Genomic DNA, 27,910 nt, shown 5'->3' on the forward strand with positions numbered 1-27,910 from the left:
AACTACGTATGTACAGAAACTGGTAGGTACGAAGTGAGAAAATTAATGAACAGAGTGAGGTGTAAAAATTTGGGAAGAAGTAGAAATAATATGAAACAGGTATGTACATCAGGCCTGACACTCGGGGGCCTGTTGGGGGTTGGAAGGGTAGTGAGGGACAAGGAGGGAGAGATGGGGTGGGGTTTGGGGGGGGGGGATGAGGCTAGCAGGGAGGGAGGAGGGGCAAGAGTGCGTGGGAATGGACGCAGGTTGTTGTGGGAGGGGTGGGAGAGTGATGGGGGACAAGGAGGGCGTGTGGGAGTGGAGTAGAGAGTGGCATGGAGGCAGCTGAGAGGGGGGTGCCCCCCCACCACCCAGGTTGGTCCGATCCCACCTCACGCCACATCAGGGGCGAGTTCTCATTGGCGTGAAGCCATGTACGTCATAATTGGGGTGGAGCAAGAACTCCGCAGATTTTTACAGGCTGTGTTCAATTGATGCGATTAGGCATTTTGGCATAAAACTCAAATTGCATCAGTTGATGCGATTAGAACTTAAGGGGTTAAAGGTCTTTTGCAAGTCATTTTTTTTTTTTTATGAGTCCATCTCTTACTCTTATTTCTCTCTCTCTCTCTTTCTCTCTCTCTCTCTCTCTCTCTCTCTCTCTCTCTCTCTCTTTTCCCCTTCCCCCCAAGATTAAAGCACATTATTGTCTCCACTTCACTTATCCCCTATCCTTCCCTGAACTGCAGTTATCACCTCACTTCCTTGTCAGTATCTTCACCTGACTCCATCCTTCCTTGCTATGATTGACAACCCCCCACCCCCACACATACACACACACACACACACACACACACACACACAGTTTTTTTCATGTCTGCAGATTTTTCGTAACTCATTCCTTCATAAGTAGGGACTGCTGAGTAATGTATGTGGAATACAGAGGGTGGATGGGATACGAAATAATGTGATTCGTGAAAGATGTGGAGTGAGGAAGTCGGTGGACACCAGAACTGAAGAGAGTGTTCTGTGGGCTTCTGTTTGCCGGCAAGCAGGACAGTACAACGCTTCCATGTCGAACCCAACGGTTGCTTTCGAGCACAGAAGAAGCCACACACAACAAACTGGCATCTGTCTATAAAATTCACTTCCATTTGCCCAGGCAAGGGTTAGTATGTGGTGGCAACAACGTATGACCAGTAAATCACCACCTCAGGCTGTGTATGATTAATGCAGCTTGCCAGGCGACTCTGACCATTCGGCAGGGAAGTGGACAGATGCACGTGATGGGGATTTCTGCACTAAGACTGGAGGCTGGGGGACTCCCACCATTCGGTGTATGGCCGGATAGGTGGTTTTATCGTGCATTTACTTGTGGGTTGTAGTCTGTGTTACACATGCAGTGGCCACCGGTACCCCTCAGTGGGGAACAACGCCTGCCTCCTCCATTTAAAGTAACCATAGAATTTTCTCGAAGATATGCTTAATGTCTTTCCCGGGCAAAGTTACATAGGATATCTTTACCTAACATTACCAAACCTAACCTTTCCTAATAGGGCTGCTTGGCTAATGTGACTGACTGTGGTATTGAAATGAATACACATACTGAATGGAAGTGTATTGTACATTGCAGTACAGTATTGTACCGTACATACAGTACTGTACACACATACAGTAGAGTACTGTGTACAGCACAGTACTGTAGTACTGTACTGTCATATGCACTGGTACAGAAATTACAGGGGGTAGGGGGGTTTTTCAAGAATACTCCCCCAGTATCCCTGCTTGTTGTAAAAGGCGACTAAAAGGGTTGGTGGAGGGTAAGTGCCCCTCCCCGGAAAACAACTAACTAAAAAAACAAACAAGAAGCCTCGGACAAGGACTGACCAAACGATGATGACCCATGACCGGACAAAGGACTTGGTAATGGGTACATGGAATGTAAGAGGAGCGAATGATGAGGTGAAAGAGAGAGAGATTGTCCAGGTGCTTGAGGGTGTGAAAGTGGATGTATGTGGAATAACTGAAACAAATTGGAGAGGAGAAAGTGTGAGAGAATTGGAGTATGGATGGGGTATATGTGCAGGAGTAGGTGAGAATGAGAGGGCAAAGGAAGGAGTATGTATAGTTGTGAGTAAAAGATGGAAGAAGAGCATAAGACAGTATGGATCAGTTGGCTCAAGGATTGTGTGGGTAAAGTTGAAAGTTGGAATACAAATGTGGGCGATTGTGTGTGTGTATGCGCCAATGCAAGATCGTGCTAGAAGAGTGAGAGAAGAGTTCTGGACAAATGTAGAAGTGTGCATGGAAAAGTTTGGAAGGAATTAGAGAGTGTTTTTGATCGGTGATATGAATGGTAAAGTTGGGAATGTGAAGGTGGATGGAATAGTTGGTGAGTGGGGTGTGCTGAGATAGATGAGAATGGGAGTGCATTAGTGGACATTTGTGCTGGGAGGGGGTTGGTGATAGCCAATACCCACTTCAGGCATAAAATGATCCACAGGTATACATGGCGATTGCTGAGAAGGGTGGGTGGTGAACTGAATGAAAGGAAGGCAATGATTGATTATATGTGTGTGGATGAAAGGATGCGAAGTTGTGTAATGGATGCAAGAGCTTATAGAGGTTGGGGGAGTGGACTTTCTGACCACTACTTGGTGGTGGCCAGAATTAGGATTCAAGTAAGATGGAGGAATAGAAGAAGGGAAAGACGAGAGGAAGGAGTAGTTGCAAGGAGAGTGGAAAGGTTACAAGAGGATGAGAAAAAGGCAGAGTATAAGAGAGAAGTGGAGGAACGATTGGGCAAATATGAATTGGAGCAGATGGGAGACGTGGAAGGTGTGTGTAGGATATTTACAGAAGAAATATGTGCAGCATGTGATGTGGTGTGTGGAAGGAAGAGAAGAGGGAGGGGGGTGCAAGGAACAGCGTGGTGGACTGAAGAGGTGAAACAGGCTATGGCACAAAAGAAGAAAGCATACAATGAATGGATGAGAAATAGGGGCGTGGAAGAAGTTGAGAGGCGGAAGAGAGAGTTATATGTAGAAAGAAAGAGGTGAAAAGATTAGTAAGAGAGATTAAGAAGAGAATGGATGAGGAATTTGGAAGGAATTTTAGTGTAAAGTGGAGGGACTGTAAGAAAATGTTCTGGAAAGAGGTGAAAAGAGTAAGACAGGGTGGAAGTGAAGTTAGCAGGGGAGTGAAAGATAAAAATGGTAGATTACTAGTGGAGAAGGGAGAAAAAATGAGCAGATGGAGAGAACACTTTAAGGAATTGTTGAACATAGAGGATGGAAGTTATGCGAGTATAAGTGGCTGGGGAATGGCTGGGAGAAGGAGGGATGTGAGAAGACAGGAAGAAATCAGTAGGATAGAAGTTGTGGAAGCAATGAAGAAAGTTAAAACGGGGAAAGCCCCAGGAATTGATGGAGTGTGTGGTGAAATGCTGAAACTTGGGGGAGAGATAGTAGTAGATTGATGTGGAAGATGTGCAGATTGGCCTGGAGGAAGGTAGAGTTCCGGAGGATTGGAAGTCAGGTATAATTATTCCCTTGTACAAAGGAAAAGGGGAAAAAGAAGTGTGTGTTAATCATACGGGCATTTGTCTTCTTAGTATAATAGGAAAAGTGTATGGTAGGATACTTATTGACAGAGTTAGAGAAAGAACAGAGAAATTAGTTGGAGAAGAACAGGGAGGCTTTAGGAAGGGAAGAGGTTGTGTAGATCAGATATTCATTCTTAGATCTTTAGTGGAAAAGTTTCTAGAGAAGGGAAAGAAGTTGTATGCGGCTTTCATGGATTTGGAGAAAGCATATGACAGGGTGGATAGACAAGGATTGTGGAAAGTGTTAAGAATATATGGAGTAGATGGGACGTTGTTGAATGCTGTGAAGAGCATGTACGATGGTGCGAAGGCTGCAGTGAGTGTGGATGGTGAACTAAGTGAATTTTTCTCTTTGAAAGTTGGGTTGAAACAGGGATGTGTCATGTCTCCATGGTTGTTCAAACTTTACATGGATGGGGTAATAAAAGAGGTACAAGATAGGGTAGTGGATGTTGGAGTGGCCCTGGTGAGAGAGGATAGTGTTTGGAAACTCCCTGTACTGTTGTTTGCAGATGATACTGTGTTGTTGAGTGAAGACGAAGAGGAGCTGTAAGGCTTGGTGGATGAGTTTGGGAGAGTGTGTAAGAAACGGAATCTAAAGGTGAATGTAGGGAAGAGTAAAGTGATGGTCTTTGAGAGAGGTGAAGTCAGTGAATGTACAGCGAGGTTGGATGGTGAGGAATTGGAAAATGTGAGTACGTTTAAGTACTTGGGTAGTGTGATGAGTAAGGATGGAGGTTTGTAGGGTGAAGTGCTTGAAAGGGTACAGCAGGGAAGAAAGGTTGCTGGTTCTTTGAAAGCAGTGATAAGAAACAGGGAAGTGACCATGGAAGTGAAAAAGTTACTACATGAGAGTGTTGTGATACCAACTCTAACCTATGGAAGTGAAGCTTGGACGTTGTTGGAAGGACACAAGTCAAGAGTAAGAGCAGTGGAAATGAGTTATTTAAGAGGAGCCTGTGGAGTCACATGGAGAGACAGGGTGACGAATGAGGATATAAAGGAGTGTCGTGGTGTGGATGTGGATGTGATAGGAAGCGTTATGAGGAACACACTGAGGTGGTTTGGCCGTGTGGAGAGGATGGAGGGTGAAAGACTGACGAAGAGAGTGTATGTTAGTGAGGTGGAGGGGGGAAGAGGGAGGGGGAGGCCGAGGATGAGATGGAGGGATGGGGTGGAGAGGTATATGAGAGAGGGGGGTGTGAGTTAGGAGCAGGGCAGTGAAATGGCGGGTTACAGGGCGACTTGGAGGCGATTTGTTTGTGGCCACCCCAAACGTGATTGAGGCATCTGGCAATAGATAGATAGATACTCTTTGTCATCATGGCGTGTGAAGGAATCTCTTTGTGTGTGTTTTGCGCGTATGTCTCCCCTTGGCCGTGCGATTTTCGGCCTTCGATAAAGAGGCAGATGGGTGCTGTCACCAAACGTGTATTCGTGGTTGTGGTCTGTGTTACACGCGTGGTGGCTACCCACACCCCTCAGCCAGGAACCACGTTCACCTTGTCCTTTAAAAATTAGCCATGAGATTTTCTTGAATATTTGTTCAATATGTTTCCCAGGCAAAATTACATAGATTAATCGTATTTTACCTTACCAAACCTAACATACCCCAATATGGCTACTTGGCAAAGGTGGGTGACTGTGATATTGAAATGAATACCCATACTGAATGGAAGTGTACTGTACAGTATTGTACTGTACATACACACATGCAGTACTGTATTGTGTACAGTACACTACTGTAGTACTATCATATGCATTGGTATTGGTACAGAAAGTACTGTACTGTACTGATATTGTGCTCAGCATGGGAAGGTCTGTGTGTGTGTGTGTGTGTGTTTGTGTGTGTGTGTGTGTGTGTGGTGTGAGTGCCTCCTGGTGGCCATGCGATTTTCGATGTCCGGTAGAGAGACGGATGGGCTCTGTCACTGATTATGTACTCGTGGCTTGTGGTCTCTGTTCGATGGTGGTGGCAGTTGGGCAAGACTTAGCCCTGTGGCCACGCGTCTACCGACGTTTGGTGGAGAGGCGGACGGGCACTGTCAGTGAACATGTACTTGTGGCTTGTGGTCTGTGTTACACACATGGTGACAGTGAGGAAAGAGCTAGCCTGGTGGCCGCATGATATTAGACACTTGGTTGGGATGCATACGGATGTTTTGACGCCACTTGCAGCTAACAGTCATATTACTTGAGTGCTGGAGGTTCATTGGGAGTGGTCAGACGAGCGCGTAACTTTGACCTTTCAGTTCAGGAGGGGACGGACATTTTAGCTTTGGTTGTGGCCTGTTACGGACTTCTTCCCGCTCACGGCTCAAGCCCAGCGGCGGCGATACCGAGGGTTTGGACTCGTTGGCTGGCTGGCCGAAGTTCTCAGGCACTTTTACGTCCAGATAATAGCAAGTAAATTCGGATAATGGTTTAATGGAGCCAAGGCACAGCATTCGGATACTGAGCGTCCGGATAATTGAGGGATCACTTTACAGTTATATAACTATGAACACGCAGTAGCAAGAAGTTAGTGGATTATAACGTTGACAGTAAAACAAAAACGTTAACAACAGCCATCCCAGGCCTCATGCATTGGGTGTTTGCGTACATGTTTGTCAGTGCCTGCGTGTTTGTGTGTGTGTGTTTTTCGGTGTGTGTGTGTGTGTGTGTGTGTGTTTTTCGGTGTGTGTGTGTGTGTGTGTGTGTGTGTGTGTGTGTGTGTGTGTGTGTGTGTGTGTGTGCAAAGCAGCACACCCATCACATAAGGCCTGAGGTGGCTGTTGTTAACGTTTTTGTTTTGCTCAAAATTTCATAATGCATTAATTTCATGCTGAAGCGTGTTGATAGTTACACACTTTCAACATAATCTAGTGTTCTGTGTTTTGTCTTAGTAGTGGAACCAAGAGTGTTAAGTATGAAATCAGCCTGTAACTGCCAGGTAAGAATTACAGGTGGGGTGGGGGGTGGGCCAGGGGTATGGTGGAGGGTTGGGAACTGGGGTAGTGGTGAGTGGAGCTCGTTTTGTTCCCCCCCCCCCACCTTCCTTGGGTATACAGGTTTAGGAAGGGGGCACCCCTGGGCAGATATTAATGATCATGAGTGTACATATGTCTAATATTTTCAGAAGTTCCTCCCAATAGTCTGAAAAAACCAATTGTCTGAAAGACCTTCGGTCCCCTACCATTCAGATCACAGGACTTTTACTGTATTCTGATTTATTCAGTTTTACAACAGATATTCTTTTTGTGTTACATTTTTGTCCTGTGTAAGGTGTACTGGTATTTCAACATAAGTGAACAATTCTGGTATTGTCATGGTGAAACACGATGAGTTTTCACAATTTTGTTACATCTATCTATCTATCTATAGCCCGACGCCCTAATCCCGCAAAGGGTGGCCACAGAAAAAACGCCTCCAAGTCGCTCTGTCACCCACCATTTGACTACCCTCCCCCCAACTAACCCCCCCCCTCCCTCATATACCTCTCAACTCCATCCCTCCACCTCATCCTCGGTCTACCTCTCCCTCTCCCTCCCTCCACCTCACCTACATACACCCTCTTAGTCAGTCTTTCATTCTCCATTCTCTTCACATGTCCAAACCACCTCAGTGTAGTTCTCCTAATCTTCTCAACCACATCCACATCCACCCCACAGCGTTCCTTCACTTCTTCATTCGTCAACCTGTCCCTCCACGTCACTCCACATGCTCTTCTCAAGTAACTATTTCCACTGCTCTCACTCTTGACTTGTTCCCCTCTTGCAAGGTCCATGCCTCGCTTCCATACGTCAGGGTAGGGATCACAATACTATCTTGCAGTGACTTCTTAACTTCCATACTCACCTCCCTATTTCTCATCACTGCTTTCAGTGTACCAACAACCTTCCTTCCCTGCTGTACCCTTTCACGCACGTCATCCCCCAAAGTTCCATCCTTACTCATCGCACTACCCAAGTACTTGAATGCACTCACATTCTTCATATTTTTGTTACATGGTACTAAAAAAAAAAAAAAAAAATTTAATGGCATCATGATACAGCCAAAAAAAGTAATGAATATACAGTATGTATATATATATATATATATATATATATATATATATATATATATATATATATATATATAAGTACAGTAAGCCCCCGCGTTTGGCGATCCAATTAGTCTGGCGAAACCACCGCCAAATTCGAATTTCGCCAAACGCGAGTTCTTTTTACCATATAAATTGCCTCAGTCTTTGGTCATTGCCAAAGTCCCCCTTTTGACCCCTAAAACACCATCTTTCGAGCTGAAATAAAATCTTTTGCCTTCACATATTAATACAGATGTAGAAAACAGACCAATAAACAATAAATAAAGCTAATAAGATACGATATAAAGGTTGTAACTAACCGTAAATAGAGTGAAGATAGGCTTGCTTGGCTGGGGACGTCGGAGTGGCAGTGGGGGCAGCTTAGTTGCTACCACCACTTTCCTCATCACTCTCCCCCTCCTCCCCCATAACCCCCTTAGCAACCATTTGTCTCGCTTGATCATCCACTTCATCGAAGCCAGAAAAGTCAGCATCCAGCTTAAAGAGGGCAGCGAAGCTTGGCTGGGGAGGTTGGGGTGGCTGGGGAGGTTGGGATGGCTGGGGAGGTTGCGGCTGTTCTTGTGGCTGTTCTTGTGGCTGCTTTTGGGGCTGTTCTTGTGGCACATCGAGTGGGGGGGGGGGTTATCAATGATTTCACAGTTATCATCGTCTATGGGAATGGTGGCAATGATGTCTTGGATATTTCGTTGCCTGTCCAGATTCTGTAAGAAAAACTTTGTTATTTTTGTCTTCTTTGACATTTTCAATTTTTCTTGATATTGTTCAACGTGTGGCCGCCAGGGGACCGCCAAGTTTGAATTCAAATCGCCAAGCGCGCATTCGGTGGTCCGTGGCCACCCTACCGCCAAAAGTGAGTTTCGCCAAGTTGAAATTCGCCAAACGAGGGGGCTTACTGTAATCCCTCTAATATCCGAACGCCCAATATCCGAACATCCCCACTAACCGTACATAATCGTCCCGGGATCCAACATTCCCAAAATGGTCCGAAAACAGCAAAAAATTCGAAAATAAAAAACGAATTTTTCCCGCCCGTAATTTGAACTTGCTGTGCACAGCGTGGGACAGCTTTGTTGTGCATGTCATTCCTCTGACATCCGATAGAGCGCCACTGCATACTCCCCACTTTCCGCCTGTCTCTCGCCGCGAATGCACACTCGTCGTCATGGCTGCTCACGTGCTCGCTTTTGTGGTGGTTCCTTACCTGCTGCAAGCACTCCTGCTGCTCTCGGGCCTCCTATTAGTGTGTGTGATGATGGCCCCACTGCCTGAGAAGAGGAAGAGAGTGGTGTTGACTCTGGAGAAGAAACGGGAGATATTGGAGAAAGTAGATGCGGGGTGGTCTTCTTCACGCATCCTCCGCGAGTTCAACCAGGCCCGATCTACTTTGTTCGATATCAAGAGATCCCGAGACAAACTCATGCAGTACACGGCTGACTTCTTGTCGAGAAGCAAACACAACGTGGGGAGGAAGGTGATGTTTACTCCCAAGTTTGCCGAAATCGACCGCTCCACGTTGATTTGGTATCGACAGCAACATGCTGCTGGTGTGATGGTACGTGGAACGGAGCTGAAGGCTGCTGCCGAGAAGTTCACCAGGCTTCACGACGCCCTAGACTTCAAGGCATCCGAGGGTTGGCTCTTCGCATTCAAGTTACAGCATGGCCTTACCAACCTTAAAGCTCATGGCGAAGCTTTGGACGCTAACGAGGATGGAGTTTACGAGTTTCGGCACAAGGTGAAGGGCTTGATCGACAGGGAGGGCCTCACTCTCGGTCAAGTGTACAATGCTGATGAAACTGGTTTGTTCTATCGCTCTTTGCCAACGAACACTCTAGCCGAGGAGACGGAGAAGTGTGTACCTGGCCGCAAGCACTCCAAGGAACGGATATCTGCTTTGTGTTGTGCCAATGCTAACGGCATGCACTGGCTTAAGCCCGTTATTGTTGGCCGTGCAAAGCAGCCTCGGTGTCTTCGTGGGGTGATGGATGTCCTTCCTGTCGTCTGGTACCATTCTTTGAAGGCATGGTTTACAGCCCAGATCTTCAAAGACTGGTTCCACCGCCACTTCGTCAAGGAGGTCATCAGTTACCAGACGAAGACACAGGGAATCCCGCGTGACCAGGTAAAGGGTCTCCTTCTCCTCGACAATGCACCTGTCCACCCGTGCGACAAGGACTTGGTGGCTGAGAATGTCTGGATTAGGTGCATGTTTCTGCCACCTAATACGACTGCTCTCATCCAACCAATGGACCAAGGAGTGATCGTGGCAACAAAGCGCCTATACCGCCGGAAGTTCCTGGACGAGCTGATGGTTGTTCTCGAGGACGAGGATGAGCGCAGGGAGGGACGGGACATGCGAGGCCAGCGGACTTTGGAAAACCTTCGCCGCTAGAACATCAAGTCTGCAATCTACAACTGGGCCAGTGCATGGAAGGTAGTCCCTGTCAAGACTCTAGAAAATGGTTGGTCTCGTCTGCTTCTCGGAATGGATGTGGAGTACGATTTTCTAGGGTTTGACGTGGATGACTTCCATGCACGGCTACGTACGCATGGCGACGATGTTGATGTGGACGATGTGCGTGAGTGGTTGGATGACGACGAGGGCGATCCTTGGTATCAGACATTGTCTGATATCGAGATCGTGTCTTCAGTTGCAGGTGTCAGTACCGAGCTTGAAGATTCCGACGAGGGCGGCGACGATGATGCAGACTCCTCTCAGCATGACACTACTCCAGCCATCCTCAAGCTGAGCGCACTCCGGGAACACCTAGAGTTCGTTCTTGACTAACTGGAACACCCGGACTGCGACAGGGAGATGGGGCCCTTGGGACTTGTGGAGAAAGTGCGTGCTTTCAGGCAGCGCATCATCAGTTGTCAGAATCGTCGGTCCTTGCATCAATCAACGATTGACAGTTTTTTCAGGCCTGTGACCTCTGCTGTGCCCAGCCCTGGCTCCACTCCATTGCCTCCCCAAGACAGGCCCTCATGCTCCGAGCCACAGCCCAGCACATCAGCCACGGTGGAGTCACCACTCGACGTGAGTTGTCTGTCTTCAGAGTCGTCTGCAGTGGGTACGCCATCACCACGACCCAGCGACGCACCCCTAGGTCACCTGCCAGTGTTACTCTCGGACTCTGACAGTGATTAAACAGCAAGAACTTCTCCACTAGACCACACGGGAATTTACAGTGTTGTGCAGTGAAAAAAAGAGTGTGTTATGTTAAGGATTTACAGTTGTGAGTGAAAAGAGTAATTTGGAATAAAATTTAATGTAAATAGACTTGTTTGTTTTTGCTTTAGAAAATTGTTAGAAGAGTGGGAAAAGTTAAAGTGCAGAGTGCAACACTTAGTAAGTTACAATGGAGCATAAGTTAGACAAGAGTGCGCACTGTGAAGAGAACGGACATCTGAGTGCGATTGACTAAGTTCAGTGCAAGACTTCATGAACAGTGTACTGGAAGTGCTTCAGGAAATCCTTCTTACTGTCAGAGTCCGAGAGGAGGCGGTTATTCATTGAGATGGCCATGGACTTGCTGTAAGGAGGCAGAATGTTTCATACTGTACTTTTTTCCATACTATACTTACCTCAAACACCTTATTTCACTCTTTAACGTCCTTTATTGGTGTGAATAGGGTGTTAGGAGCTATGCATGTGCAGTAGGAAGGTATTTTTCTGAGTTAGGCTAGGTTAGGGTCCATAAGTACCAGTCCAGGAGCCAGTAACCAGATTGTTTAATATTGTATGAACCTACCTTTAAACCCTCATTTTATGCTTTTGCATTTATTTCAGTCATTTATGTGCCTTATTGGTGTGATTTGAGTCTTAAATAGGTGCTATGCATGTCCAGAGGGAGTTGTATTGGTGTTTCTCTGAGTTAGGGTCCATAAGTACAAGTCCATAAGCTGGGGCCCAATATCCGGACAGGACCACTATCCAGACCTGCCTATGGCCCTATTACGTCGGATATTGGAGGGATTACTGTATATATATATATATGTATATGTATGGTATAGATAGGTTGGTATAGATACAGATATATTTTTAAACTTCACTGTTTGGGGAAGACAGTGGAATCAACTGCTGCAGCCAAAAGGTTAATGCCATACCAGTCTCTCTTGCATATGATACCAGCACACTTACATTCAGTCGTCTTGGATCTTCCATACTTAATACTTCATTTTTTGTTAAAGTGTTTAAAGCACAGGCTGCCTTTCTTCATAGAGACATTTCACTCTCCATTACCTTTTTATAATGTCCTCATTTTCTCTTACTCCACTTTAACTCATTCACTAAATCAGGTTTTATCTGTATTCACCAGCCAAGTCACTGTGGTTCTAAGCAACATTATTTCACTTGTACTGTACATATATTTACTTGCAATTCACTCTTCTTTTAGACATTAGCAAAACATATGATTATAGTAAGCAAGAATGAAAAGCACAGAAGTGCAGTTTTATGATGATGTGAGTGTTGACAGCCCTGATGCCAGACTCATAAGGAGAGGAGGGGGAAATTGGGAATAAAATGTGAGGAAAAATTTAAAGGGAAAGGATGTGGGGATTAAAATAGGAAGGGATAATGGAAATAAAAGGCAGTGAGGAAATTTGTAAAGAGAGGAGAAATGATCTTGTCTCTGCTCATTGATTTTTTTCTTTGTTTTTTGTACCTAATTTGCTGTACATTAACTTTGGTTATTCATCATGTTTTTCTTTTTTTTCTTTCTTTTTTTTAAAATCCTGTACTACTGCCTTTCTTTTATATTCTACAGTAAACCCTCGATATAACAAACCCTTTTATTGCGAACTTTGGATATTATGAACGGCCAAATCGCGACCAAACTTCCCCCGGATTTTGCAAACAAATTTCGCTAAATGAGGGGGAAGTTCGGGAATCAGCCCACAGTGACAGCAGCATCCCTTCCTGATACAGTAAGTGTACTTCAACAGCATCCCTTCCTGGCGCTGTTAAGTGTACTGTAACAGTACTACATTATACTGTATTCTTATTATAGGTATTGTTTTTATATGTACAACTTCATTCAGTATTGTATTTACATATATAGTACTCCCCCACTTAACGAATGGGTTAGGTTCCTGGAAAACCGTTCATTACCTGAATTTTCGTTGCACGAGTCCATTATAACAAGGGTTCAATGAGGTTTGGTTCCAGACTTCCGATTCCCCCCCCCCCCTCCATTAGTATTCACCCTTCTTTGCTCATTATGAATAAATGTTTGTGTAATATTATGACTCCACAACCCATATTCTACAACTATTTTACATACAGTACATCTGCATTCAACAAATACATGTGGCACGGAAGTGGAGGATAAAATATTTACGACAGAGCCAGGTCATGGAGGCAAGCTGTAGAGTTTGTTTTTCCACCACATTCGTGCCGCCTTACTATATCCAACTTAGTTTTGAGGGTAGGGCTCTTCCTGGAGGCCTTGGCTGCTTGTTGGCTAGGGCTAGTTGCAGGTCATTTAGGCATGGTGAGTGAAAGTAATGCAGTAATACACATGTGAGCTTGGGAGGGCTGGAGGTGTTTTGTTTTGAATACAAGTACGAGCATTGTGTTGCCAGAGGCGCTGCCGTCAACAGCTGCTAGTCACTATGCGCAACAGGCTTCCCTGATGGACGGTACAGCTGATCGTTGGTAAGAAAAAAAACAAAAAAATCGTTAAACCGAGTCTAGGTATTCGTTGTGCAAACGAAGGGTAGTTAAACACAATTTTCGTTAAACCGAATTTTCATTGTGTGAGTTCATTGAGTGAAGGTTGCCTGTACAGCTTCATAAACCGTTGAATTCTCCATGTAAAACTTCAAAGAGTTAGGTCATGTTTGAGCATGTAGGACCGAACAACTCCCGTTATATAGCGAACTGAGTTTGGTTGGAGTGGCCCTGGTGAGAGAGGATAGTGTTTGGAAACTCCCTGTACTGTTGTTTGCAGATGATACTGTGTTGTTGAGTGAAGACGAAGGGGAGCTGCAAGGCTTGGTGGATGAGTTTGGGAGAGTGTGTAAGAAACGGGATCTAAAGGTGAATGTAGAGAAGAGTAAAGTGATGGTCTTTGAGAGAGGTGAAGTCAGTGAATGTACAGCGAGGTTGGATGGTGAGGAATTGGAAAATGTGAGTACGTTTAAGTACTTGGATAGTGTGATGAGTAAGGATGGAGGTTTGGAGGGTGAAGTGCTTGAAAGGGTACAGCAGGGAAGAAAGGTTGCTGGTTCTTTGAAAGCAGTGATAAGAAACAGGGAAGTGACCATGGAAGTGAAAAAGTTACTACATGACAGTATTGTGATACCAACTCTAACCTATGGAAGTGAAGCTTGGACGTTGTTGGAAGGACACAAGTCAAGAGTGAGAGCAGTGGAAATGAGTTATTTAAGAGGAGCCTGTGGAGTCACATGGAGAGACAGGGTGATGAATGAGGATATAAAGGAGTGTCGTGGTGTGGATGTGGATGTGATAGGAAGCGTTATGAGGAACACACTGAGGTGGTTTGGCCATGTGGAGAGGATGGAGGGTGAAAGACTGGCGAAGAGAGTGTATGTGAGTGAGGTGGAGGGGGGAAGAGGGAGGGGGAGGCCGAGGATGAGATGGAGGGATGGGGTGGAGAGGTATATGAGAGAGGGGTGTGTGAGTTGGGAGCAGGGCAGTGAAATGGCGGGGGACAGGGCGACTTGGAGGCGATTTGTTTGTGGCCACCCCAAACGGAATTGAGGCGTCTGGCAATAGATAGATAGATAGATAGTTTGGTAATCCCTCAACTGAATTTGGTAATCCCTTGGAAATACCAACCCCTCGTATATAGCAAACTTTTGGATATAGCTACCCACCCCTTCCTTGAATTAGTTCATTATATCGAGGGTTTACTGTACTTTCATTCCTCCTTTGCTTATTGTCTCTTACATCTTTTGCCCTTTAATTTTTTCAAATATGTATTCCTTCCTTTCGTTTTTATTTTTCCTCATTACCTAGGCTGTGTTTCTTCTTCCCTCTTATGGTTATTGAGGTGAGTAAAACTATATTTTTTTATTGTGACATTAATCCATGATTCACCTTTGTAACGGCAGAATCATGCATCCATCCATCCATCTGTCATCCAGTCCTACGTTGCCCCATGAGGAGCGTAGGAGCCTGGGGCTAGGCAGGTTGGTCCTGACATTTAAGATGAGAGTGACCAGCCTCACTTATCTCTGCGTGGCATTACGTGAGCAATAAACCCCAACCACTCCTTGGATATAAACCTTCTCCGGCTCAATCCGATTGAAGTGTTGTAATTACCTACTAAACCACTAGGCGCCAAAATTTGGTTATATGGTTACCACCAAGCGTAGTAAATGGTTTCCTGGTGTACAGGAAACCATTTGGCTTGTCATTCAGTGTAGAGTCACCCATATGACATAAATTACCTTACATTATTTGACATGTAGAATTGTGAACAAGAGAAAAATGGTAGAGTCAGTAATTTAATCGTGACTTCTGAATGCATAGAGCTATGTATAGTTAATACAAGTACTTTAAGTGTGACTGAAATGAAAAGAAGTATAACTGTCATTTCCACTGTTGTGAATCCATGCCTGCTAAACCAATACAGACTGTGATGTGGTTGTACTGTAAAATTATGTACAGATAGTTATTTTTATCTTCATCTTTATTTCTTGAGCTCCTCGGATCACTAGGACCTGGTTCGTCTTCTCTTGGGCTTCTCAGATCCCTTAGACCTGGTTCATCTTTTTCTCTTGGGCTCCTCAGATCACTAAGGCCTAGTGGCTTCATGATCTGAAGTACTGTACAGTATCACTGAGTGTACAGTTGTTCGTGGGTTACACTCTGATCTGAATCCTGAAGCAATGGTGTGTCATTGTATGTGGATGTGTATGTGCCTACTTCTTTTGTAATCAGATTTCTACAAGGCTGTGGTCAGTCATTTTATGTGAAATGCTCAGGTCCATGGCACTTAGTGTTGGGTCTTACTCCCCCCCCCCCCCACACATTTTCTTGGAATGTGTAGATACTGCATAATAGGCACTCCAAACCAAGATATTGGAGAAATGACATGAATAAGACAACACTCTTAATTTTATTGTTTTTATATTCAGATGATTGCAGCCAATCAACAGGCTCAGAAGATAGCCTTGTCCCAGCAGGCAGCACAGCAGCAGCAGGCAGCCCTGTACATGCAGCAGCAGCAACAGGCCCTGTATATGCAACAACTACAGGGGTACTACCCAGCCCAGGCTACAGTGCAGGCTCCCTCACCTTTCCAGCCAGGGCAAAATGTGCTTGTCATGGTAATCACCTTATTCAGTATTCCATACTTTGTGTGCTATATTTCTCTGTGTTGCCTGTTACAAATAGTGTTGTATGCAGAGTCTCTTGTGCCAGGCATGGAAAGATAAAGATATACCGGTATACCTTGCCTCGTAGTACACAGAGTGAGGGTTCTGATCACCTGAATTTCAATGCATTTAGTAGCTGCAGGAAGTGCATCTTCTGTAATTAATATATTGTACTATTGTATACTGTATATCCCACATACACTACTTATAGGCAGCATTGTCTACATATGTGGAGTGTGGAAGTATAAAATAGTACAGATTACTAATTACACTTATGCTTTGTGGATTGAAAATTGGGTATTTTGATTTCATTCTGTGGCTGGTCGGTGGAAAGGACTTTTGTGCATGATAGTACAGGTTCAGTACACACACACACACACACACACACACGGGACTTTTGTGCATGATAGTACAGGTTCAACACACACACACACACGCACACACACACACACACGCACACACACACACACACACACACACACACACACACACACACACACACACACACACACACACACACACACACACACACACACACACACACACACACACACACACACACACACACACACACACACACACACACACACACACACACACACACACACACACACACACACACACACACACACACACACACACACACACACACACACACACACACACACACACACACACACACACACACACACACACACACACACACACACACACACACACACACACACACACACACACACACACACACACACACACACACACACACACACACACACACACACACACACACACTATAATTCTCCTCCTCCTCTGATAACTTTTGCACTGAATTTAATAACTTTCATGTTATACAAAAACACAATCACAGCCTCTTTTATTCCACTGATAAAACTTTGTTCATCTAAACTTTCAGACAGTGTTCATACAATCTTTCAGACACATTTCCTACAAACATCACACTACACTTCCTCCACAGTGTGCAGGTGCTTCACCTGTGAGACGGATTAAAGCATCTTTGTGCTTGGAGAGTGAGTGAGTGAATTTCTGGCCCATGTCAAGGGGCATGGTGTTTATTAGTTCTCCCTGTTGTGTTTTGTTTTACCATACTTTCTGGACCCTACCTCTCCATACCTTTGGTTAGTTGATGATGGTGATGGTGTGTAAGTCATTTTACCATAGTAATGTGGGTTTCCAAAGCTGAATTAAATGTTTGTTAAGGTTAGTTGATAACTTACTTCTTATACCAATATTTTTTTGTGTCCAGTTCTACTTCCAGTAGGCTCATTCATTTGGGATTTTTTCAGCCTGATGCTTAGATCTTGACTAATACATTATTCACCAATAATGTGTGTGTCCACCATGTTACCTGTAATGTGATGAAATGGTGGTCAGGCTCACTAAATTAGCATAGGACAAGTAAAACCTATGTAATATAAAATGCCGGCCTAAAAGAACCCAGCTAAGGCATTCTCTCTCTGTGCAAACTTGTTTGCATAGTACGAGGCACCAGTCTGTTTCCCAAACTCACTTGCCCTAGTTTAAACCCTAGTTTAAATTTATGTAATTAATTTGAAATGGTTATTTAAGTGAAATAGATGAAGCAAGTCAGTGTAGAGGAAGATGGCTAATACTTACTATCGACTGATGGCACGTATACTGTACAGAGGTAGCCCGATTGTCCAGGCTATGTGGTGTGAAGGGGTGCCTGAATAGTCCAAAATCACGATTGATCCGGCAGAAACAAAACACTAGTACAGAGATAGCCCAATTATCCGGGGTATGTGATGTGAAAGGGTGCCTGAATAGTCAGAAATCACAATTAATCCGGCGGAAACAAAACACAAGTACTGTTAGACTGATTTATTTACCAGTAAATGTACACTTCAAGCAACAGAAAGACCTTACCAAGTCAACTTATATCTCTCCAGCTTGTTTCTGTATTTTCCTGACTATTTTTAGTTTGGTAAATTACTTGCAGAAAAATTTCCTCCCTGTATTATTATCACATTCCTTAAGCTGTACCTACAATTGTTTCCAGCGCAGTGGAAGAAACATAACGTACTCAGAGGTGGATTCCATTTCCCATTTACCCAACTGGAAAGTAGGTTAGGTTAAATTATTAGGTACAGTTAAGCTAGGTTAGGCCAAGTTTAGTTAAACACTTCGGTTAGAACAATCCCTTCCGCCATTACATTAACAAATCAAACAAGATTTGTCGCAGCAGAGCAGCGAAAAACAACAGGGAAACAGATTTAACAAGACGCATTTATTTACCAACCCAGAAACAATCAGAAAAATGTAACAGACTGTCAGGAAGAATTGATTTGGTAAAGTGCTTTTACTGCTTAAAGTAAAGTGTAATGTTTAGCACCCTCAATGGCTGTGAGTTCAGAAATTTGCGTGCTTCTGTGGCCGGCCTAGGGATCATTTTTTCAAAGTCTTGAAATCAATTTCTTTTTCATACAGATGTGACAAGACTCGTCTGGTGCACCTGGCTTCCCCTCCCCCCCCTCCCAAACCTATCCTGTGATTTACTATGATTTGTGAAAGAATTAATAAAATTAGGGCACATGTTGCAGCAGCATGTAAACATATCAGCAAAAACCTCTGGGATGAGGTGAACACCTGACTGCTTGGGATGGTTGAGTAGGGTCATATAAACATACCAGTGACCTTCATTCTCTTGCCATTATTGTTCACAGTGTTTTTGTAGCATGCCCGAACTCAACATCACTGACATCAGTACAGTAAAGCGTTGTTCAAGGCCAGCAGCTGTGAAGGAGTCAATGGAATACATTATTGTTTGTAGCAATACAGGTAACTCGCACAGAACACGTGGGTTTCGTTCCTACCGTGCCGTGTTAGGTGCGAAATCGCGTATATTTAAACTACTCCGTATTTTGCTCCCTAGACCCCCCAAATGTGTTGTTTTGCTGTTATCTGTCACTGGTAATCACTAGAAAGCACTTTAAGTGGTTAGAAGGTTTATTTAATGTTATAACTCACAAATACAGTACTCCAGAGCAAAACTTCCACACACAAATACTGTATGTAAACACAAGGAAACATTCCGACGCCGATCATAGGTAATCATATAAATTAGGTTAACTGGTACCAGTGCTTTAACTTACAAGCACATACCAGAACAGTACATATTTAACTTAGAAGTGCAGTACTGTGATATCGAATGATTTCAGTACATAATCTGTTAGAAATGGCTGAAAAAAAAAAAAAAATGTTATGAATACATTTTCACCTTTTTGATATATATTTATGGTAGTTTCGAGTTATTTTTTACGTTATCGTTGTGCCCATGCTTGGAAAAGGGAGCGAAAGAGTTGAATTTTCAGTCCTAAATGAGAAAACTGCACGTCCTCCAAGGCTAGACTCTGCCACGGGAGAATAAATTGGAGGGTCAGTCCGATTAGCAATAAGGAAGTTGTGTCACAACTTCCAGCTCCCACAACACGAGAATGGCTAAAAATAGAATCGTAATGCAGTTTCAGAACTAACAATAAGTCTAATTATTACGAATACAGGTACAGTGCAGAAATAAATACGTTTACAGACGGGGAAAACGTACTTCTTCCGTCATAACATGTTCATCTTTATCATTTTACGTTCATCTTTATCATTTTACCTTCTTATTTTCGCAATATATATTGCTGTCTCGTAAACAGGGTGGTTGTTTGTGTTTTGCAAGGGAGGAAAAAGATTGTATTTTCTGTCTGGGTCGAGATAATGGGTGTACCTATGCGTGGTTAGGCATGGCCACGAGCGAAAAAATCGTACATCCACTCATCACGATAGCAGGTGGTGAACTGACAGATGATACATGAGAGGGTGAAGTCAAGGTCAGTCTCATGTCCCAGATTTTCGTTCACTTCCCGAAAGTTTATTCACAGTTTTCTACAAGTTGCATTGCATCAAATGATCCAAACCATTACAGCAAACCTGAGCAAATAGGTAAAGATACCAAGACAAAAATGTATTTTTCTTTTATTATAAGTCATTAACGAACAAACAAAAAAGGCAGTATTCCGACGCCGATCATGGGTAATCATATAAATCAGGTTAACTGGTTACAAGGCTTTCTTTAACCCCTACACCGCAGGCTTGTTTACCAGTGACTTGCGTGTGCCGCGGGGTTATTTGGGCTCCGACAGACTCTCAAAAAATATTTGCCAAAAATCAGTTATTAGTCCTAGAATAATAAAATTACATATGCTTATGGCACATACCTTCAGCTTTCTCCTGGAATGATTGTTGAGCGTTCGTCGGTTACCGTAGGACTTGTGGAGACCTCTGAAGTAGGGTAACGAAGTCTCCACTTTACACTTCCCGACAACCCGTAATATGATTACCACAGCCAGATACAAACACTATAAACACTATTCTACAATTTTCAAGTAGTTTGGGATCCATACTAAAAAAAAAACACTGTGAAAGCAATGGAAATTACGAGCGCGTCTGATCGTCGCACTGGCACTAGTTCGCTTTTGTTACTCTGTCATTTATTATTCATAAAACCCCTCACACTTTATATTTCTATTACTATATAACACTTATATATATCTATAGTCTTTATCCATAAGTTTCCTTCAGTAGTATTAGTTTATTGTCACTGTAGGGATTCAATTTCTTTCAGTAAAATACGTAGCATTCACTTTCTCGTCCTGTATACCGGCATTGAGAGTGAATGTCACTTTCATCTTCACTCTCATAACTCATAGCATTCAGACATGCTAGAGTGAAACTTTCACTTTCATTACTCCTAGGGTATATACTCGTACTCTTATAATACTACTCATTTACATTTCTATTTACGTTCTCTATTTTATTTACATTATTTGCATTTCTATTTTATTTACACTGTGTTGTGCACTGTCACTTGAAATAACTTATAAAACTATTTTCCATTGTTCACGTATATTTACATTCATTACTTTCACTTGCTGTTTACACATTATTTACACATTATTTACAATTCCACTTGCACTGTTTTACTCAATAGAAAGATCGTAGTCACTCTTTTATCAATTGTCAGCCCTTCACCTCTTTCCACACGAGGTTTAGTAGGGGGTAAAGGTCACAGGGCCATTTGCATGGGGGTGAAAAAAAGCCTTGAAGTCAGCAAGAAGAAACATACGTACCCTCGCTTCGGAAGATGAGAGTAAACTGATAACGGAGGGCCAGCGTGGAGGCCTGCTTAGGGGTTATTCAGAGTTACCAATATTGGTTCTTGAAACAGCTAAGTCTAGCACTGATATGATTGGCAGGAAATCTAGACAATACATTATAAATTTGGTAGTTCCAGGTGAATGTAAATATCACTTAGGCTTCTCCCTTCCCTCCTTACATGTATATTTATTACGAAAATAGATTAGAGGCCTACTTAGGAGATATATATTCAGAGCTACCAATGTTAGATGTTGAAACAGCTTTGTCTAGCACTGATATGATTGGCTGGAAATCTAGACAATACATTATAAATTAGGTAGTTCCAGGTGAATGTAAATATCACTTAGGCTTCTCCCTTCCCTCCTTACATGTATATTTATTACGAAAATAGATTATACGGCATATTTCAAGGGGAAAAAAACAGCGAAAATTAGCGAACGAGTGCACGTGAGGTGTTGTCAGGTGATAATTAGCCAATTCCAGGTGTATGGCACTCTCACTTACCTTATTTCTTTCTTGTATATATTATTTGGTATAAGAATAGGACATAGGGCTTATTTCAATGGATGAAATCAGTGAAAAATTCCAGGGAAGATTTACTTAGCGTAGCACGGCCGGGCAGGCGAGAGGATAGGGTAATGGAGGGGGGGTAGGGAGGGGAGTCAAGAACGGGGAGAAATGGCTAAATTGTCAACAATGGATGGGAGTACAGATGAGATTAGGAGTGCTGACTAGTGTTGGACATTGGCAGTACTGATAGATGATACAAGCCCCCACTTGGAAGCCCGGGTGAATTCAAAATAACACAGAATCACAAAAGCGACGCCCCGCGGTATGATCCCTTGCTCCCAAGCGTCACGAAAGTGACGCCTCGCGGTTAAGGGGTTAATGCTTTAATTGCTTACAAGTACATACCAGAACAGTAAATATTTAACTTACAAATACAGTACTGTAGAAAAGCAGTACAGTAAGAGTTTAATGAACAAACAAAAAAGGCAATATTCCGACGCCGATCATGGGTAATCATATATTTCGGGTTAACTGGTTACAAGGCTTTATTTAATGATTTAACTTTCTTTAAGTGCTTACAAGTACAGTACATACGAGAACAGTAAATATTTAACTTAAAAATACTGTTCAGTATTGTGGAAAAAACAAACAAATAAAAAAGGCAATATTCTGACGCCTATCAGGTAAACTGGTTATAAGACTTTATTTCTTGCTTTAGTGTTATTTAATAGTACTTTAAGTTGCACATAAACTTACCAGAACAGTACAGTACTGTAAATATTTAACTTACAAATACTGTGCTACTGTACAGGTAACTCACACGGAACACGATCTCACGGAACGCGCTCGCAATTATACACGGTAAGGGCTGGGATACATATAAGACAACGTAAGATTAAAAAACCATTATGAAAACTACAAATTAGCGCAGGAGAGGCCTTTGAAAGATCAAATCCTCGAACGTCACCGCAGCGCGCGGTTTGTTTTGATTACGTGACGATCTAGGCGGGAAATTATTCAGTGAGTGAGACATTCCCGAGTACAGTAGCACAGTATTTGTAAGTTAAATATTTACAGTACTGTACTGTTCTGGTAAGTTTATGTGCAACTTAAAGTACTATTAAATAACGTTAAAGCAAGAAATAAAGTCTTATAACCAGTTTACCTGATAGGCGTCAGAATATTGCCTTTTTTATTTGTTCGTTTTTTCCACAGTACTGTACAGTATTTGTAAGTTAAATATTTACTGTTCTCGTATGTACTGTACTTGTAAGCACTTAAATAAAGTTAAATCATTAAATAAAGCCTTGTAACCAGATAACCCGAATTATATGATTACCCATGATCGGCGTCGGAATATTGTCTTTTTTGTTTGTTCGTTAAACTCTTACTGTACTGCTTTTCTACAGTACTGTATTTGTAAGTTAAATATTTACTGTTCTGGTATGTACTTTTAAGCAATTAAAGCATTAAATAAAGCCTTGTAACCAGTTAACCTGATTTATATGATTACCCATGATCGGCGTCGGAATATTGCCTTTTTTTTTTTTTGTTCGTTAAAGACTTACAGTAACAGAAAAATACATTTTTGTCTTGGTATCTTTACCTATTTGCTCAGGTTTGCTGTAATGGTTTGCAACTTGTAGAAAACTGTGAAAACTTTCGGGAAGTGAACGAAAATCTGGGACATGACCTTGACTTCACCGTCTCATGTATCATCTGTCAGTTCACCACCGGCTATCGTGATGAGTGGATGTATGATTTTTTCGCTCGTGGCCATGCCTAACCACACATAGTTACACCCATTATCTCGACCCAGACAGAAAATACAACCTTTTTCCTCCCTTGCAAAACACAAACAACCACCCTGTTTACGAGACAGCAATATATATTGCGAAAATAACAAGGTAAAATGATAAAGATGAACGTAAAATGATTGAGAAAGATGAACATGTTATGACGGAAGAAATACGTTTTCCCTGTCTGTAAACGTATTTATTTCTGCTTTGTATCTGTATTTGTAATAATTAGACTTATTGTTAGTTCTGAAACTGCTTTACGATTCTATTTTTAGCCATTCTCGTGGTGTGGGAGCTGGAAGTTGTGACACAACTTCCTTATTGCTAATCGGACTGACCCTCCACTTTATTCTCCCGTGGCAGAGTCTAGCCTTGGAGGACGTGCAGTTTTCTCATTTAGGACTGAAAATTCAACTCTTTCGCTCCCTTTTCCAAGCATGGGCACAACGATAACGTAAAAAATAACTCGAAACTACCATAAACATATATCAAAAAGGTGAAAATGTATTCATAACATTTTTTTTTTTTCCAGCCATTCCTAACAGATTATGTACTGAAATCATTCGATATCACAGTACTGCATTTCTAAGTTAAATATGTACTGTTCTGGTATGTACTTGTAAGTTAAAGCACTGGTACCAGTTAACCTAATTTATTACCTATGATCGGCGTCGGAATGTTTCCTTGTGTTTACGTACAGTATTTGTGTGTTGAAGTTTTGCTCAGGAGTACTGTATTTGTGAGTTATAACATTAAATAAACCTTCTAACCACTTAAAGTGCTTTCTAGTGACAGATAACAGCAAAACAACACATTTGGGGGGTCTAGGGAGCAAAATACGGAGTAGTTTAAATATACGCGATTTCGCACCTAACACGGCACGGTAGGAACGAAACCCTCGTGTTCCGTGCGAGTTACCTGTACTCGGGAATGTCTCACTTACTGAATAATTTCCCGCCTAGATCGTCACGTAATCAAAACAAACCGCGCGCTGCGGTGACGTTCGAGGATTTGATCTTTCAAAGGCCTCTCCTGCGTTAATTTGTAGTTTTCATAATGGTTTTTTAATCTTACGTTGTCTTATATGTATCCCAGCCCATACCGTGTATAATTGCGAGCTCGTTCCGTGAGATCGTGTTCCGTGCGAGTTACCTGTATTCTTTCTTTTACGTGTACACATAAGGACGAACAAAAGATTGAGCAGAAAATGAACACTTAGGAGCAGAAATAACTGCATGCTCAGTTGGTCCGAAATGTTTTGGGAAGAGCGATATCAAATGAAGAGTATGGAATTGAATGCTAACTTATAACACATGGGATGAAAGAGTAATTTTTTTCTGATTAGTAAACATTTTTGTTCCATTTCATCCCCTAAAGTTGTGAAACCTTTAAATTTTCAGCTAAGCATGCAGCCTAAAGGCCTTACCAATTCATTTCATATTCCTCTAGTTTATTTTATGTATTTTTCTGACAATTTTGAGGGTGGTAAATAACCTACATAATTCAGTAAACTCTCAATTATCTTTCATTGCAATATCTGGTTCATTGCAATATCCGACATTGCTGGCTTGGTTCTGTTAATGCAGTATCCGGTGAAATTGTGCAATATCTCGCACCAAAACAGGACGCAACTGGCAGTTCTATGCAATGTCCGTCATCAAGGTGTATTAGCTGGCTTGTAAGTGGTAGCCAGCCGGGGCTGTATTACGGTATTGTATCACTATTGGATTTTGTTCTTAATTTTCATCTTTTACTCATGGGAAAGCTTTTAGGATAGAGAGTCGCGATGGATAGTAACACAATATCTGGCTCGACGCTGAATATTGGGCTGATGGGGGTACTATGGAGAATCCAGTGTTTTGCATTACAGTAATCCCTCCAATATCCGACATAATAGAGCCATAGGCAGGTCCGGATAGTGGTCCTGTCCGGATATTGGGCCCCAGCTTATGGACTTGTACTTATGGACCCTAACTCTGAAAAACACCTATACAACTCCCTCTGGACATGCATTGCACCTATTTAAGACCCAAATCACACCAATAAGGGACATAAAAGACTGAAATAAATGCAAAAGAACCATAAAATGAGGTTTTAGAGGTGAGTTTATACAGTATTAAACATTCTGGGTACTTACAAGTCCCTGGCTCCTGGGCTGGTTTGAACCGCCAGTTTGCAGTCCACAGTTAATCCTCTGCACTCTAAACTCTAATTTCTTAACACTGCACAACACTGTAAATTCCTGTGTGTTCTAGTGGCAAGGTATTGCAGTTTATTCACTGTTTATTCACAAAAAACAAGCACCTGTGGCTTGCACTGTTATGAGTATCTGCTCTCCATCGGAGTTAAGCTGTGACTGTTGATGTTGGTGGGGTAACAGAGTTGCCAGATCGCAACAGCCACATTACCAATCTCCTCAACTTTCATTGTCAAATATAACTTTTCATTACCAAATTCGTAAAGCTAGCATATATTCTTCACTAATTATATATACAAGTGGAAATACATGTAATCACTCTCCTTAACACCATCACTCTCACTAACACCATGTTGATTATTTTCACACTATGTAGGGTAGCAGATTAATCAGAGAGAGCAAACAATCCACCATCTCCATCCTGTGTATCCTCATACATGTGAAAAATCCATTTGGTAATGCATTATTCTAATGCATTACCAAACGAATTTTTCATTACCAAATTGGCCCACACTTGGTAATGAAAAATACCAAATGGCAACCTGGCAGGGGAGGGGGGAGGGGGAGGAAGGAAGGGGTGAAGGGACCATGGTGTAACAGCTGTTCGGCGCTAGGCGGGAATTTCAAATTATGGGAGGGAAAAAAGTCAGATTTTTTTTCGAATTTTTTGCGGTTTTTGGCCCATTTTGGGAATGTTGGATCCCAGGAGGATGTCCGGTTAGTGGGGATGTTCGGATATTGGGCGTTCGGATATTAGAGGGATTACTGTATTTGGTGTCAGGCTTGACTGAATTTCGCCGGATAATTGAGAGTTTATTGTAATAGTCGTTGCCATGGCCTTGACTCAGGTAGCATAGTAGAACATAATCAACCCTTTTCTATCCAGCAATTGGGGCCTGTAAGTGTGGACCATCATAATAGCTACTGCTTGAATTTACCTGTAAATGAACAAAACACATCAGCTAGTTGTTTTTAGCATGAGAAACGTGTTTACAACAGAATTATGTGCATTAAATATCATGGTTGCTGGGTCTGCCAGCTTAGATTTTGGTGCCGGGGTGGGATAGGGTTCAACCTGTGCTGGAGGGTACAGGGCATTGTGGTTCCCAGGCTGATGCTTCTGCCCAATAGAGAGGGGCCTGAACCTGGGAGTATTGCCCCAGGAGGCTACCCTCTCAATAGGTGTATAATGGTGGGGCAGTTACAGTGCCAAGGCGTGCTTGGAGGGTGTCCTCATAGCTGTCCTGGCAGGGTGCTTCAAGGCCACTGCCACAGCCACTAGTCGTGGCTGGTGGGCTATGGGTCCGAGATCCCATGCCTAGGCCAAGGACTGTGCAGGTGGGTGGGGCCTGTGGTATGTTTCTCCCCATTGTTTATTCTTATTGAATTATGACTAGAAAGATCTAAGCAAGCCTGCGGAAACTAAACACCCAAGGGGATCAGAGTGGCGTCATGGCTTGTGGGATGTTTGAGGGAAAGAGTTTCGTAAGTAGTTGAGGCATTTAGTACAAGGTGGGTGGATGTCGGCTGTGTGCAGGAAGTCAGGTATAGAGGAGGATCAGCCAAAATAATTGACAGGAGGGATGCATGTTACAAGTTGTTTTGACAGGGTAGGGCAGATGGATTTGTTGGTGTGGGTATGTTGGTTGGGGAGAAATGGGTGGAATGTGTATGAACCTGGTGAGAGTCAGTGATAGGATAATAGCAGTGAAAATTTTGTTCGGTCGGATTATGTTGCATTTATATTGGTGTATGCTCCATAGGCGGGCTTGGATGAGGTAGAGAAGGATAGATTCTGGGATGACATATGTAGTAAATGGTATGGGGGATGATGCGATTGTAGTTTTGGAAGGGAACTTAAAAGGTCATGTAGATGATGCAGCCCAAGGATATGAAGGAGTACATGGGGGATGTGCATAAGTTACAAGAAATGAGGAAGGGGAGAGGATACTTGAGTTTGGGGGGACAGTGAACATGGTTGTGTGCAACACACATTTTAGGAAAAGAGAGAGTAGGTTGATTACATACAAGTCTGAGGGAAATAGTGGCCAAATAGACCATTTCATGATCAGAAGAGCTGATTGGAGATTCGTAAAGGATGTTAAAGTTACAGGGAGCGAGGAGCATGTGCTGCAACACATGCCCTAACAGGCAGGCAATGTTACGTAACGTCTGTGCATGAGGATGCGGGCGACGTTACAAAA

At 42.9% G+C, this 27,910-nt stretch overlaps 1 protein-coding gene across 3 annotated transcripts in view; it reads left to right on the forward strand.

Moving 5' to 3' along the window:
- LOC145408289 (uncharacterized) overlaps nucleotides 1-27,910 on the forward strand; it is a 132,413-nt gene that overhangs the window by 87,296 nt on the left and 17,207 nt on the right. For 2 of the 3 annotated variants that reach the window (XM_080279062.1, XM_080279064.1), the window contains one exon: nucleotides 15,780-15,971. In XM_080279062.1, coding sequence (XP_080135188.1) covers nucleotides 15,780-15,971 — 192 coding nt within the window. The remainder of the gene's footprint in view (nucleotides 1-15,779; nucleotides 15,972-27,910) is intronic. The other variant, XM_080279063.1, reaches the window with a different exon arrangement.

The sequence above is a fragment of the Coenobita brevimanus genome, chromosome 76 (genome assembly GCF_032717465.1).
Source record: "Coenobita brevimanus isolate Jiangsu-jjx chromosome 76, ASM3271746v2, whole genome shotgun sequence".
NCBI classification, from domain to species: Eukaryota; Metazoa; Arthropoda; class Malacostraca; order Decapoda; family Coenobitidae; genus Coenobita; species Coenobita brevimanus.